Source organism: Hipposideros armiger, unplaced genomic scaffold (assembly GCF_001890085.2).
Source record: "Hipposideros armiger isolate ML-2016 unplaced genomic scaffold, ASM189008v1 scaffold_466, whole genome shotgun sequence".
In the NCBI taxonomy this organism is placed as follows: Eukaryota; Metazoa; Chordata; class Mammalia; order Chiroptera; family Hipposideridae; genus Hipposideros; species Hipposideros armiger.
The window spans coordinates 1,124,183-1,138,014 of NW_017731816.1; the positions used below are offsets into that span (position 1 = coordinate 1,124,183).

The window sequence follows — 13,832 nt, forward strand, 5'->3', positions numbered from 1 at the left end:
CCCTAGGGAGGGGAGAAGGATGCTCTCGGACGAGCCCAACCCTTCCCTGTGTCCCCTCCCTGTATCCCCAGCAGCCAATGGGCGCGCGGTACTCCCGACGCCCCCTGGGACCTGTAGTCCGGACAGGGGAGCCCTCGGGCGCCGCCGCGCGCCCCTAGACTCCAGGTCCCGTCGTGCGCCGGGAGGCGCGGGGATTGGCCCAGCCCCGCCCCCGGCCCGCCCCGCTCCGCTCGCGCCGCAGCCCTAAGAATGAATGAAATCGTAGCGCGCTGGGCGGCCGAGCGGGCGGCGCAGGCCGGGCTGGGCCCGCGCGCGGCGGCAGCGGCGCCCCGGGCCGGAGGTGGCCCAGTCGAGCGGGCCATGGCCACCGCCATTCAGAACCCACTCAAGTCGTGAGTGTCCCCGTCGTCCACGTCCCTCCATCCGCCCCGCCCATCCCCCCGCCCTTGCTGGGGAAGGGGATGCACTGCGCTGATGGTAGTTGAATGTCCCCCTCCCCAGCGTGCCCCCTCACCCCTAGGGGGCCTGCCACCCCCTGTCGCCCCGTAGGGTTGGGGGCGGGAGCCCTTCTAGGGTCGCGGGGGCGCCTCGTCTTTGTCGCTGTCAGTGAAGGAATGTGGTGCGGGTTGCGGGGTGGCGGAGGCCGGTTCCCCACCCAGAGTGGGGGTAGGGGCTTCCCTCTCCTCCTCCTCCATCTCTCCTGCTCCGTGTCTCTCGGGGCGCCGGGCCTTCCCCGGCATGAGGCTGGGAGTACGCACGCCTAAGTCCAGTCCTCAGTCTCCAGGGTCTCCACCACCTTTCCCTCCCACATTAAAGCACCTTTCTTTCCTCTTCCCTGCCTCTTTTTTCCCGGGACCTCGGTCCACGCGGTCGCAGGGTGGGAGTTGAGACGTCGGGGGTTCCTGGTTAGATCCCTGTTGTCTCTTTTTCCTCCCCGGGTCTTCAGTCCTAGAAGCGCCAATGCCCCCTGTCAGCTTAGACTGTGGAATCCCCCCCCCCATACCTATCTAACTCGAGCATCTCTCATCCCTTTGGGTACCAGATGCCTCGGGAGAGGGTGCTGGGAGTGCCCTCAGTCTCCGGGGATTCCCTCTCTCCCTGTTCGCGTTCCTTCCTCCGTGCGTTAGCTTCCTCCCTGGGCCGTGTCTGGGAACCCGGACGCCTGGGTTCGTGCCGAGCGCCCTCCCATCTCTCTCCTCTCTTTGACATCCTCACTTTCTCCATCTCTCTCTCTCTCTCTCTCTCTCTCTCTCTCTCTCTCTCTCTCTCTCTCTCTCTCTCTCTCTCTCCCTCTCCCTTCTTCCCTTGTCGGGATCCCGGACACCCAGGTCCCAGCGCTCCCCACCCCCCTTCCCCAGGCGGTGACAGCGGGCTCAGAGTGACAGGCGCGCGGCCGCTCCCGCCCTCCCTGCCCGGCTGGCGAGCGCGCACTCCCTTCCCCCTTCTTCCCGGCTTGAGGGAGGAGACCAGGGGCAAGAGCCCGCGGCGCCGCACAAAGGGGCCAGGAGACCTCCCCCACCTTTCTCCCCACCCCGTGCGCCTGCCGCCTTGACCTTGAGCAACCTGTGCTGGGGAGTGAGGAGACGGGAGGGACACGGAAGCACCCCCCACCCCACGGTCTGTGTCCGATGTCTGGACCTAAGGCTCCCGGTTGCTTCTGGTTTCTGGTGGGGAGAAGTTGGGAGAGGAGGGTGGCTTTGCAGTGAGCAAAAGAGGACTTGGAGAGCCGGTGTGGGGCTGGGGTCAGTGTGAGACGGTGTGTGATGGAGACACTTTTCTGCCTCCCTCTCATTCTAAGTCGTACTCACAGACAGATGTCTCCCCTATGAGGACGCCGTGCCCTCCAGCTGGCCGGGACTGGGTTCCTGTGCCAGTTGGTGGATCTATAGGCATCCAGGCCTCCTCACTCTGACCCTGGCCTAGGAGGAGGTGTGGAACAACCCATTGCAGGGACCTGGAGGCCAGAGTCATCACTGGGGTGGAAGTGCCAGCACCCTTCTTTGCTCTCACTTTCTGAGGGTTCTATAGAGGTGAGGATAGAGACGAGCTCCTGAAAGGATGTGCAAGTTTATTCCCCTTGGGAGTGGGAGGCTGGAGGGTGCAGCCCTCAGGAATTCTGCCTGCCTACATTCAAACCCCAGCTTGAGCCATGAATTCCGCCGCCCCGCCCCCCCACTTCAGTGTTGCCGTTTGTGAATTGGGGCATCATAACAGTTCTTATTACCTCATGGGGCTTTTTGATCTTTGTAGAGCATTTAGTACAGAGCCTGACCCTGACTAAATGTAGTGATTATTAGTAGTAGTGTCAATACTGATTTCATTTGTGGACCAGTTTCCCATAGGGCATTGCGGGGGCGGGGATAGGATTGTTTGGGCAGGGGAGAGAAAGGGGAGTTCAAGTGTGGGAGAGGGGTCAGTGAAGGTGGTGGGGGTAGGGAAAGGGAGGGAGACTCCTCTCTAAGTGCAGCCTGGGTCTGGCGGTCAAATTGTGCTAGTGGACAAGGGCCTCCAGGAGGTGGTGGAGTGTCTACGCTCAGGTCCCAAATTGATGTGAGAGTTTGGGGGTGGGGTAGGAGTGAGCCAGGGTTTCTGAGGCTAGAGATGTAGGGAGCTAGTGTTAGAGTGTGTTGAGAAATCTGAGGGTGGTGGTGGCAGGTGAGAGAGGAAGGTGGTGAGGGCACATTCTGAGCTGAACTGACAAGTCAGGGGCAGGGCTTACTGTGGATGACTTATGGAGTGGCTGCTATAGGGGCCTGGAGGCCATAGTGAACATGGGGCTGCCAGAATCCCTGACTTACTCCCCTTACCACCTCCTTTGGGCCAGATGTGAAGCAGAGATCCCTCCCTCAAGGCCTTACCTGGGAGGGAGATGGGGAGAGTTTGTTGAAGGGGTCTAAGACTAGAGGTTTGTGTGTGTAGAAATGACTATGGGTATGAGAGGCCTGAGGGGTTCTCTCACCAGGGCTAAGTGAGGGCATCAAATAACAAAAGGGGTTAAGTTAGGCTGGTATGCCTCTTGTCTGCTGGAGAGCCCCCTGGTGGACAGGACGTTTGTAGGTGTTTTCATCTATGCCAGGCTCAAACTGGAACACAAAGTTTGGACTAAGAGGGCTGTGGGTGTGTGCATGGAGACTGAACAAGAGTGGGTAACCAGGTGAATCAGCTCACTCTCTGGGGAGCACTTAGGGTAGAGTCAGTGTGGATGACAGTGGGAGAGAGAAGGTGGTAAGGCTCACTTGGGGATAGACATCTGGGGGAGTGAATCCCTCCCTGTCACACCTTCAAACATCCTGGTGGGAAAGGCTGAGGGGCATGCAACTTCACCTCCCTGTGTCCTCAGAGACCTCAACTGGAAAATGGGGGGTAATAATGACATCACCCTAGAGGGTCATTAATCCCTGTAAAGCATTTAGAACTGTGCCCAGCACGTGGTGGGTGTTCAGTATATTTATTCATTCATTCAACAAATATTTATTGGGAATTTACTATGTGCCAGGCATTCTTCTTCTTTTTTTTTTTTTGAATTTTTTTTTAATTGGGGAATTGGGGGGATGGGAACAGTGCTGGGGAATTGGGGGAAGGGGAACAGACAAGTTGCTGTCGTTTTGTTCTTCAGTCTAGTTGTGGAGGACGCTGCCTCACTGGCCCAAGTTGGCACCATCATTGTGCTCTTCCCGGCCGAAGCAGATCAGTCGCCGGCTTCTGGACGGCTGGCACAGTGGCTGCTGGCTACACATGGTAGCCCATGGCAACCCACTGCCACAGGGGCTGCAGCCTACGCCGTCGCTGGCGACTCACGGCAGCCCAGCTCCAGGTCGAGCTGTTGCTCAGCATCTTAGCTGTGGAGGGCAGTGTCACTGGCCCTCATATGTGGGATCCGAACCGGGGCCCTCTGGTGTCCCAAGCCAGTTCTTAACCATCGCGCCACTCGGCCGGCCCGGCATTATTCTTTTTTAATGGTAACAATATCACCATTTTACATCTTAGTACATATCAGATCCTCTTTGTGGGATGAATGAATTTATTAAGCACCTACTACCTGCCAGGTACCTTTTAAAACACTTTACTTGTATCATATAATCCTCACAACATCCAATGAAGCACCACCCTCATTTCGCAGATGAGAAAACCAAGGCCCAGAAAGGTTAAATTATTTGCCCAAGGTCACATGGCCACTAAGTGGCAGAGCCAGGATTTGAACCTAGAGGTATATGGCTACAGCTCCTAATTAGCACTGCTGCTGTCAGGCCTGCGAAAGAGTTGAGTAGGGCGGGCAGGGTCTCTGTGAGAGTGCGACAGGATAGGGTTCTCTGGAGCTAGGAGGGACTGGAGGGTGGAGAGGGGGTGGTGTTAGTGAGCCTGGTGTCTACACGAATGTGGGGATGTTGGTGGGACATTTGTGTAGGCATCTGTAAGATGACTCCGAGTCTCCTGGCCCTGAAGTGTGTGTGTATGTGAGTGTGTGAGGTGTGGGAGTGGAGTGTGCTTGAGTGGGCAGCAGTGAGTATACATGTGAATGTGTGTGTAAACTGCTGTGTGGGTGTGCGAGTCCAGATGTGCGTGTACGCCTGTGAGACCAGAGAGTGTATGAGTGAGCGTCTGTGACTGACTGTGCATGCTGCCGGGCCCCACCTCTGCACCCTCTTACCCGCGGGGTCCCGCGGTCTCCCAGGCCTGGACTACGACTCCCAGAATGGCCCGGGCGGGCCCGCCCAGCCACCGTGATTGGCTGTGGCCCCCTTGCTCCCGCCCCCCGGGAATGAATGGATGGGCGGCCTCCGCGCCCGCCCGAGCGCTGGGAGGACCGACCCGGCGGGGACCTGCTGGGGGCAGGACCCGGGGAGCAAGATGGCCACGGTCATCCCCGGCCCCCTGAGGTGCTGCGGGCAGGCGGCAGGCGGGGGAGGGCACGCAGGCGGGTCTGCGCGGGCGTGTGTGTGTGTGGCAGCTGGGGGTGGGGCCGATGGGTGTCTGGGGGGCTGTCACCGTGGGCCCGGCTGCGCGGGGGTGCGAGTGTGTGACTATGGGTCTCTGACAAGAACGGGGTCCGATGCGCTGATCCTGGAGGAGCGGAGGGTATGGGGAACTCAGAGTCCTCTTCGGTTCCTCTTCGAGGCAGGGGTCATGTCCCGCCCTGAGACTCCCCGGGTTGGGGAGAGAGTGAAATGTCGAGGGGGTGGGCGGGTGGGGTGCGGGGACCTTGGTAAACTTGAGTGAAGCCCACACTACCTTTGTCTTAGGATGTGGAGTGTGTGTCACTAGTTTGTTTTCTGGTTTTTCTGGATATATGTATGGAGATGTGTTTCATTTCTTTTATTCTACACTAGGTATTTGGTATCTGGGTCTTTGAGTGTGTGTACATGCCCTTTGAAACTGTGCATCATTTGTGTTCTGTGTCTTTGGATATGTAGGTATGCATCTATGTGTGTAAATTTTTGGGTGAATATGGGTGGATTTGTCTGTTTTTATGTTGTATATCTGTGTGTCTTTGTGTGTTTGAATATGTGTTATTTTAGATGTTGGCTTCTATATTGTGTATCTTTGTGAATGTGTGTATCCTGTGTGAATCTGTGATTTCTTTGTAGTGTGTGTGTGTGTGTGTGTGTGTGTGTGTGTGTGATTTGTTTGTGTTGTGTCTTTGGATATGTGTGTAAGTACATGTGGGTAGTTTGTTTTAACATTTCTTTTAACATTTGTGTATGTGTGTTTGGATGTGTGTGTGTGGTGTGATGTTTGCATATTGTGTGTCTTTGTGTGGGTGATTTGTTTATGTTGTGTGTCTTTGGATATGGGATGTGTGTACATGGATATATGTGTGATCTGTCTGTTTCTACACTGTGTGACGGGATATTTGTGTTTTTCAGTAGATATGTGTGTGTGCACATATGTGAGATTTGTCTGTTTCTCCTTTGTGAGTCTTGGGATATGTCTCTCTTTGTGTGTGAATCCTGTGTGACTATGTGTGATTTGTGTTGTGTGTTTGGATATGTGCATACATAGATAGGTCCCACTGTGTTTTTGTTTGTTTCTATATTGTGTATGTCTATTCGTTGGTTTACTTGAGTCTCAGGTGGGGGGTTCCTGGGTCCAGGAGCCAGGAGCGACCAGAAGGGACAGGTGAGGTGGGAAGAGTCGGCTCACCCATTCCGGATGGGTGAGCCGGGGGAGGGGTACTGGGCGACCTGGCGCGCCTGCCCTTGCTGACAGCCGCCCGCCGCTCACCGCCCCTCATCGCCCCTCGCAGCCTAGGCGAGGACTTCTACCGCGAGGCCATCGAGCACTGCCGCAGCTACAACGCGCGCCTGTGCGCCGAGCGCAGCCTGCGCCTGCCCTTCCTCGACTCGCAGACCGGCGTAGCCCAGAACAACTGCTACATCTGGATGGAGAAGACCCACCGCGGGCCAGGTACCGGCCAGGAGGGCGGGGGCGGGGCGGGGCGGCGGCGTGGCAGCCGTTCTTACTGCCCTTCTCACCGCCCTGCTCACTCCAGGTTTGGCTCCAGGACAGATCTACACATACCCCGCCCGCTGTTGGAGAAAGAAACGGAGACTCAACATTCTGGAGGACCCCAGACTGCGGCCCTGCGAGTACAAGATTGGTGGGTGGAGCTGCCTGTGCCTGGGGTAGCCTCCATGTGTGTCCCCAGCACACTGTGTGTGTGTGTGGTGAGGCCAGTGTGTGTCTGAGCATTCGTCTTATCTCCCTCCTAGAGGGTGTCTGAGTGGCTGGCTGTGTGTCTCCTTGGTGTGTGCCTGGGTATAGTCCAGAGATTCTCCAGTCTTCCCTGAGTGACTGAGTTTGGGAAGGTATCTTCTCCCGCGTGGGCCCAGGTGTATTTGAGAGCGGACTGGTGTCTACTATGTGTGTCTAGGTGTATCCGGTCTTTGTATTGTATCTCTTCCCTCGTGAGCTGGGATGTATCAGAGTGTCTGGCTCTGTTTCTTCCTTTGGGTGACTGAGAGTGTCTGGATGTGTTGGAGTGTCTGAGTGTAACTCTTGCCATTGTACTAGAGTGTATCTAGGTGTTTCCAAGTGTCTTAGAAGGTTTATTTTCTCGTGTGTGTCTGGTCTGTCAGGGTATCTGGCTGTTCCTGAGTGTGTCTGGGTATATCTCGGTGTCCAGCTGCCTCTTCTGTTGAGCGCCCAGATGCTTTGAATGTCTGGGAGGCTCTCTTCTCTTAGCGTCTGTGTATTTCTGCTCATGTGTGTTGGTCCACCAGAGTGTCTGACCTTATGAACTTCTTGAATGTGTCCAGTGCTATCAGAGTCCCTGGCTGTTTCTCTTCCCCTGTCCAGGTGTATCCAAGGTTCTGTGTAGGTCCAGGTGTATTAGAATGTCTACCTGACTGTGTCTTCCTAGGTGTGTCTGATTGCTTCCCTGTGTATCCATCGGAGTGATTTTCTCTAGTTATGTCTATCTCCCCCATGTGTGTCCAGGGTATGGTAGGGTCTGGCTGTGTCTTCCCCATGTGGGTATGGCTCTGTCTGATGGCCTAACAGTCTCTTTCTGAGCATCTCTAGGAGTATCCAAGGGTCTACATGTGTCTCCTCCATGTGTCTGAGTGCCTGGGTATCTCTTCCTTTGTCTGACTATCTCAGATGATCTGTCTATATCTCCCCTGTGTATGTTCATGTGTATCCTGTTTGACTGTATGCAGCTTTCCATATTCGTCCAAGTATAAGTGAGGGTCTGGCTGGGGTAGCCTCCATGTATCTAGGGTCTGGCTGCACCTCCTCCTGAGTGTATCTGAGAGGATCTGAGAGTCTGGCTGTGTCTTCCCCAGGGTCTGAGCGTCTTTCCCAGTACATGTGGTTGCATCTTTGAGTCTGTTGCTGGTTGAGACTGGGAAAGCCTCTTGCCTCCTGCAAATAACATGGCTCGCTCACCTGGGCAGTTGGAGGGGTCCTCCAGGGACAACTTCCCCGCTTGACCCCCCCCATGGCCTTGTCCCCAGACTGTGAGGCACCCCTGAAGAAGGAGGGTGGCCTCCCGGAAGGGCCGGTCCTTGAGGCTCTCCTGTGTGCTGAGACAGGGGAGAAGAAGATTGAGCTGAAGGAGGAGGAGGCCATTATGGACTGCCAGGTAGGACCACTTCCAGGGGCCCCAGCTGCCCTCTCACTCCTGTCTCCTGCCCGGCACATCCCATTCCTGCTCTGAAACCACCCCTGGCTCCCTAGGGTCTTTGGGCATCCTAAGTCTCCATCCCCCCCATGCCTCATCTCTTTGGAAGACCTCCTGACTTGCCTTACTACCCCCAATCTCCAGCTCTGCTCAGAACTCCCCAAAAGCAGAACAGTGACCCCCATTTTCTTGACTCCAATGTCCCTTCTCCTGGTCCCTAGAAACAGCAGCTGCTGGAGTTTCCACATGATCTTGAGGTGGAAGACTTGGAGGATGACATTCCCAGGAGGAAAAACAGGGCCAAAGGAAAGGTATCCCCATGACCCCTCCCCTCAATGCAGATCCCATTTACTGAGCAGGCACAGAGGTCACACCTTCCCCAGTTTGACCTCATTTAACTCTCAGAACAGCCTGAATGGTGGGGAGGGAATATTATGCCCATTTCACAGACGAGGAGACTAGAGGCTTAGCTGTATGAAACCATCTGCAAACCAGAGAATGTACGGGGGTGGTTAGAACTATCCTCATACCTGTGCTACAGATACATGGGAAACTGAACCTCAGAGAGGTTAAGGGAGTTACTCAAGGTCCACAGCTAAGAAGTGGAGAGCTGTGATTTGACTTTCAGGCCCAAATGATGAAACCTCTTTCAGTTCCCTCCCTTCTTGGCCCTTCACTCCTGACTCTTCCCCCAGGCATATGGCATCGGAGGTCTCCGGAAACGCCAGGACACCGCTTCCCTGGAGGATCGAGACAAGCCGTATGTCTGTGATAGTGAGTCCTTCTGAAGAGGGGGAAAGAGAGAGAGTGGGGCCCAGAGACTTGTCCTCTCCTGCCCCCCCTCCTGTTCCAGACCCTGGTGGGGGGGATGCTTAGGCCTCTGGCAGAGGGGGAGGTATGATCCTGGAGGCCAGGGTGGAGGCGGCATGGGCTGGGAGGGCTGACTGGCCCCCCTGCTCACTCTGCTCTCCAGTCTGTGGGAAACGGTATAAGAACCGGCCTGGGCTCAGCTATCACTACACCCACACCCACCTGGCTGAGGAGGAGGGGGAAGAGAACGCCGAGCGCCACGCCCTGCCCTTCCACCGGAAAAACAACCATAAACGTGAGCAGGCAGGCAGCTTGGGGTGGTGAGGCCCTGGGAATGGGGGCTGAGGAGCCTGGGAGGGAGGGGGCACATGAGACATTTCTGGAATATCTCCAGCTCAGCGGTCCCCTCCCCCCACCGACTATGGGGATGCTGGTTCTGGGTTGCCATGGCAACCAACCATCTCTCTCTCTCTCTCTCTCTCTCTCTCTCTCTCCCCCCATCTCCCTCTCCCTCTCCCTCTCCCTCTCTCTATCTATCCCTTGCTCCAGGCCCAGGCGTAATATTTCTGGGTCTGATTTATTGTTTCAATTAGAGCTTGGGGATGGGAGTGATAGATGACTCCTCTCCCTCCCTGCCTCCCTTTCTCGCTTCTCTGCTAAGCTTTGGCCAAGGGGCAGGGTCTGTGGCCTGGGAGCCCTTGGCATCTGCCCATGCCAATCCCATGCCAACTCTGACAGCTGAGGGATGGGGGAGGGCTTGGAGGGAGGCTCTGCCAGTGGAGAAACCATCTTCCCACCCATCCCTTGGTGGGAGAGGGCAGTGTCTTTATTCTGTCCCCACTGCACTCCCAGGCACCTCTGTGTTCAGGAATTTCTCTGAAGATCTGGGCCAGTGGTCACTGCCCAATTTTTATCTAGTTGGGGGTGGCTGTCTGGTAGAAGTGTGTATGAGCAGGGGACTCTTCCTAAAGCTGTATTTGCCAAGTTTTTACTTGATAAAGAGGACATGTCACTTGTCCTCAAAGAGATGGTGGCTCCTGATGAGAAGTATTTGGGCCACCCCAACTCTCTCTTGCTACTGGCCACAGCTCAGAATAGCTATTCTCTCTCCCCACCTCCCCCAAGTCCGGACCAAGGGGTCTACCCCTGGGGCTGAGGCTGGGGGCGGGGTGGAGCCTTGCCTATGGTGAGAGCCCCTCTCTCTGTCCCCCCACCCCCAGAGTTTTACAAAGAATTGGCCTGGGTCCCCGAGGCACAGAGGAAACACACAGGTAGGGACGCCTCCCTCTGCCCCTACTCCTTCAGCAGCCTTGACGGGGTGCCCCTGCCTGTCCACGCCAACCCCTGCCTGCTGTCTTTTAGCCAAGAAGGCGCCTGACGGCACTGTCATCCCCAACGGCTACTGTGACTTCTGCCTGGGTGGCTCCAAAAAGACGGGGTGTCCTGAGGACCTCATCTCCTGTGCTGACTGTGGGCGATCAGGTGACACTCCCACCTGAGGTTTCTGGGGGTTGGGGTGGAAAAGACCTCAGGAGTCCAGATCTTGAGGATGGGAGGCAGAGGAGTGAGGACTGGGGGGACCCAGCGCATCCCGGGGGGCACTGAGAACCATAGTGGGTAGGGAGGCTGACTCAACTGCTGAAGATGATGGGAAACTGAGTGGGGTCAGATAGGCTCTGGGAATAATGGGATGTGGTTGTCTTGACACTGTGGTGGTGACATGTGCTTATCATGGTGGGGAGTAATGAAAGCTGGTTGCCAAGGCATTGTGGGGAGTGGGGCTGTGATAGTGAGTAATGGATTGCCACTGCCTGAGTACTGTGGATAAACAGAGGGCGCTTGCCATGGAGTTGTGGTTAATAGATGTGGTTTCTCATGGTGGACTTGTGGGTAATAGCCCGTGGTTGCCTCAGCCCAGTGGGTAATGAACTGTGGTTGTCATGGTATTATGGATAGCGTAATATGGTTGTCATGGCAATTGGGTGTAGTGGAATGTAGTTGTGGCACTGGGGAAGAGGGGTGACTGGCGGAGAGGAATTGCACAGTATTGCTATTAACAGTTTGGTTGCTGGGGCATCCTGTGTAATGGGTTTGGGTTGCAGGGAACCAGGATGTGGGGACCCCCCCGCTGTGGATGCCTGTTCTCCCAGGCATCGTGGCTGGGAGAACGTGGTTGCCACGTTATGTGGTTAGCTCTGTACAGTGGTTAACAGAATGTGTCTGCCCAGTGTTGTGGGTGGTAGAAAGTGGTTGTCTCGGTACTGTGGGTAATGGAATGCGGTTGCCATGGTGTTCTGGGGAGCAGAGTGTGGTTGCCATGGTGGCTGGGTAGGAGACTGGTGGCCACGGCAGTGTTGCTTGCAGTAGGTCGCTGGGCACTGTGACAAGGTAGGGTGAGGCTGTGGGTCACAGAAGCTCATCAGCCTTATAAGCCAGGGTGAGGGTGAGCCATTTCTTCCCCAGGGGTCAGGAGTCACCAGGGCATGATGACCCCTAATCACATCCCTGCCCCTTGGCCCCCAGGACACCCCTCGTGTTTACAGTTCACGGTGAACATGACTGCGGCTGTGCGGACCTACCGCTGGCAGTGCATTGAGTGCAAGTCCTGCAGCCTGTGTGGCACCTCGGAGAACGACGTGAGTGCCCCCTGCCCCGGGACATGACCCAGGCGGCCTCCCCCTCTGGCGCCTCCACCTTTGCCAGCTGGGCCTAAAGCCTTTCCCTGGAGCCCCCGGTGACCACTAGTAACCTGTATTATTATTATTGTTAGTGGCCATTCATTGAGCCCGGCACTTAATACTCTTCATCTCTCTGACTCCTCCCAACCACCCTCTGAGGTAGGTGCTCGTGTTCCCACTTCACAGAGAGGGGAAATGACTTGCCCAAGGTCAGCCAGCTAGGGAAATAGTACAGCTGGGACCTGAACCCACATTCATTGCTTCCAGGGCTGGCATTAGACAGTCTCAGCGTCATTTTAAGTGTCCCACAAAATCTTACAAAACCCAAACTACAAATTGCAAACTAACAGGCCTCAGGGGTGTTTTGCTCGGCCAGGCAAGGTTTTGCAAAGATTCCAGTGCAAAGATCACTGGGAGCCATTTCTTGCGGAAGGGCCCACCTCCCCCAGCCCCTTTGACTAGCCCCTGCCCCAGCCCCCCACCCCGGTTTCTGGTGCCCGTGCCCCCAGGGTGCCAGCTGGGCGGGTCTCACCCCCCAGGACCAGCTGCTGTTCTGTGATGACTGCGATCGGGGTTACCACATGTACTGTCTGAGCCCTCCCATGGCGGAGCCCCCGGAAGGTGAGAGAAGAGGTGGGCATGACCTGGGGGTGGGTGGGCTGGAAAGTTGTCTTTCTGCTGGTGAAGATCTTGTCCTCTGGACGGGAGGGGTTGGGCAGCCCTCCTGGACCTGGGCCTAACTCCTTATACTCTGGCCGCCCCCACAGGGAGCTGGAGTTGTCACCTCTGTCTTCGGCACCTGAAAGAGAAGGCCTCTGCCTACATCACCCTCACCTAGGCCTGGCTCTGGCTCACCTGGACCTCTAGGGTGGTGCTTGCCCACCTGCCTCTCAGAGCTCCTCTACTCTCTCCCCATCCTTAATGCCCCACAGTGGGAGGTGGAGAGGGGGAGCCTGAGAGGGGGCTGGGCCACCTCCTAACCTCTGCGCAAGTGGAATGTTTGCCCTGTGGGTTGGTGGGCCCAGTAGGGCCCCACTCCCTTCCTCTCTCCTTCCCTATCCCTTGGCAAATGGGCACCAGGGGCTTCTGCTCCCCTCAAAGCCATACCCCGCCTCTGGGCGGGCACGAGGGGTGGTGGATACCAGCCCGGGGCACGGACCCAGCCTTTTTCTAAAGAAAAAGTCAAAAAGTTAAAAAAAAAAAGAAATTAATATATACAAAGAGTCCTATAAGGCCTGGCTGGGTGGAGGGGCATCGCTGAGCACATCCACTGGGCACCAGTCTGTGCCAGCTTCCTGCCTGGCAGCCCCTTCCCCCAGTTTCTGGAGCTGCAGCTGTCCCACCTCCCTACCCCAGGCGGGCACCATTCCCCCCTTGTGCCCAGGGCAGGTGGGTGTGGTGTCCACCCCTCGCCCCCTCCTGGTGCCCACCGTGGATACTGCATGATGTGAACCATGGTTTTGAACTCTATTCCTGACCCCTCCCTGAGAGCCCCACCCTGCCCACTCCGTGCCTGCCATGGCCTCAGGCGTTGTTGCCGCCACTGCCACCGGTGGGGCGGGCGGGCCCCTGCCCAGCGCCTGCTGGGATGAGAAGCACAGACTGCACCGGACTAGCTTTTCCTCCTCCCTCTGCCCTGATCCCCACCGGCCAGGCCGGGCTGCCCCCTGCCCGCCTCGCTGGCCATTTTGGGGGTAGCGAGGGGGCGTGGTTGTTTCTTGTGGTTGTGTGTGTTTGTTGTTCGGGTTAAAAAAAAAAAAGGGAAATTGAGACTACAAGTGGGTGAGGTGGTGGTTTGGGGGGCTCTCCCCAATCCAGGCGTGCCCCCCCCCCTTGTAAACGAGTCTCCTTTATTGCCTGCCTCTGCTGTGAATTAACTTGTTCTGTGTATTAAACTGGGCCTGACCCCTCTGCCACGACTGCCTCCTTTTCCAGGCTGGTTTGGGGCGTCACCAAGAAGGGGAGATGGGGCCCCGTTGGGGGAGAAGCAACTGAGGTTAACAGCTGGAGCCAGTCCCTGCCTCCATCTCTCTCCATCTCCCCCCTGCACCCCGCCTTTCTCGGGCTTTGTCCCACCTCCTCCCTGCCTTGGCAGAAAGAAGAGGGGGGATGGGGTGGAGGGGGCTCCCGCCCAGCCAGCTGTGGTTGCCCTGGCAACGGACTGCTGCAGCTGCAGCGGAAAGCCGAGAGGAGGGAGGCGGGGAGCTGGGGGCTGGGGGAAG

At 56.8% G+C, this 13,832-nt stretch overlaps 1 protein-coding gene across 5 annotated transcripts; it reads left to right on the forward strand.

Moving 5' to 3' along the window:
• The first annotated feature begins 238 nt into the window (after nucleotides 1-238).
• Nucleotides 239-13,526, forward strand: DPF1 (double PHD fingers 1). 5 transcript variants are annotated; one of them, XM_019666228.1, is made up of 12 exons: nucleotides 239-392; nucleotides 6,245-6,405; nucleotides 6,491-6,598; nucleotides 7,956-8,083; nucleotides 8,344-8,433; nucleotides 8,818-8,896; nucleotides 9,096-9,227; nucleotides 10,153-10,203; nucleotides 10,295-10,414; nucleotides 11,456-11,568; nucleotides 11,703-11,769; nucleotides 12,150-12,232. In XM_019666228.1, the coding sequence occupies exons 1-11, from the start codon at nucleotides 250-252 to the stop codon at nucleotides 11,727-11,729; spliced, it is 1,152 nt and encodes a 383-aa protein (XP_019521773.1). In that variant the 5' UTR covers nucleotides 239-249; the 3' UTR covers nucleotides 11,730-11,769; nucleotides 12,150-12,232. The 5 variants fall into 5 exon arrangements, with proteins under 5 accessions (XP_019521773.1, XP_019521772.1, XP_019521770.1 ...); XM_019666225.1 differs by lacking the exon at nucleotides 11,703-11,769 and adding an exon at nucleotides 12,378-13,526 and having other exon boundaries at nucleotides 240-392; nucleotides 12,150-12,231; XM_019666226.1 differs by lacking the exons at nucleotides 239-392; nucleotides 11,703-11,769 and adding exons at nucleotides 4,747-4,877; nucleotides 12,378-13,526 and having other exon boundaries at nucleotides 12,150-12,231.
• The last annotated feature ends 306 nt before the right edge of the window (nucleotides 13,527-13,832 follow it).

What these genes read in the sequence shown, in the direction of transcription:
- DPF1 (XM_019666225.1), top strand. Translation starts at nt 250, where the DNA reads ATGAATGAAATCGTAGCGCGCTGGGCGGCCGAGCGGGCGGCGCAGGCC. An exon ending in GAAGACCCACCGCGGGCCAG is followed by an intron (nt 6,406 to 6,490) that starts GTACCGGCCAGG and finishes TGCTCACTCCAG; the next exon opens with GTTTGGCTCCAGGACAGATC. An exon ending in AAAACAGGGCCAAAGGAAAG is followed by an intron (nt 8,434 to 8,817) that starts GTATCCCCATGA and finishes CTCTTCCCCCAG; the next exon opens with GCATATGGCATCGGAGGTCT.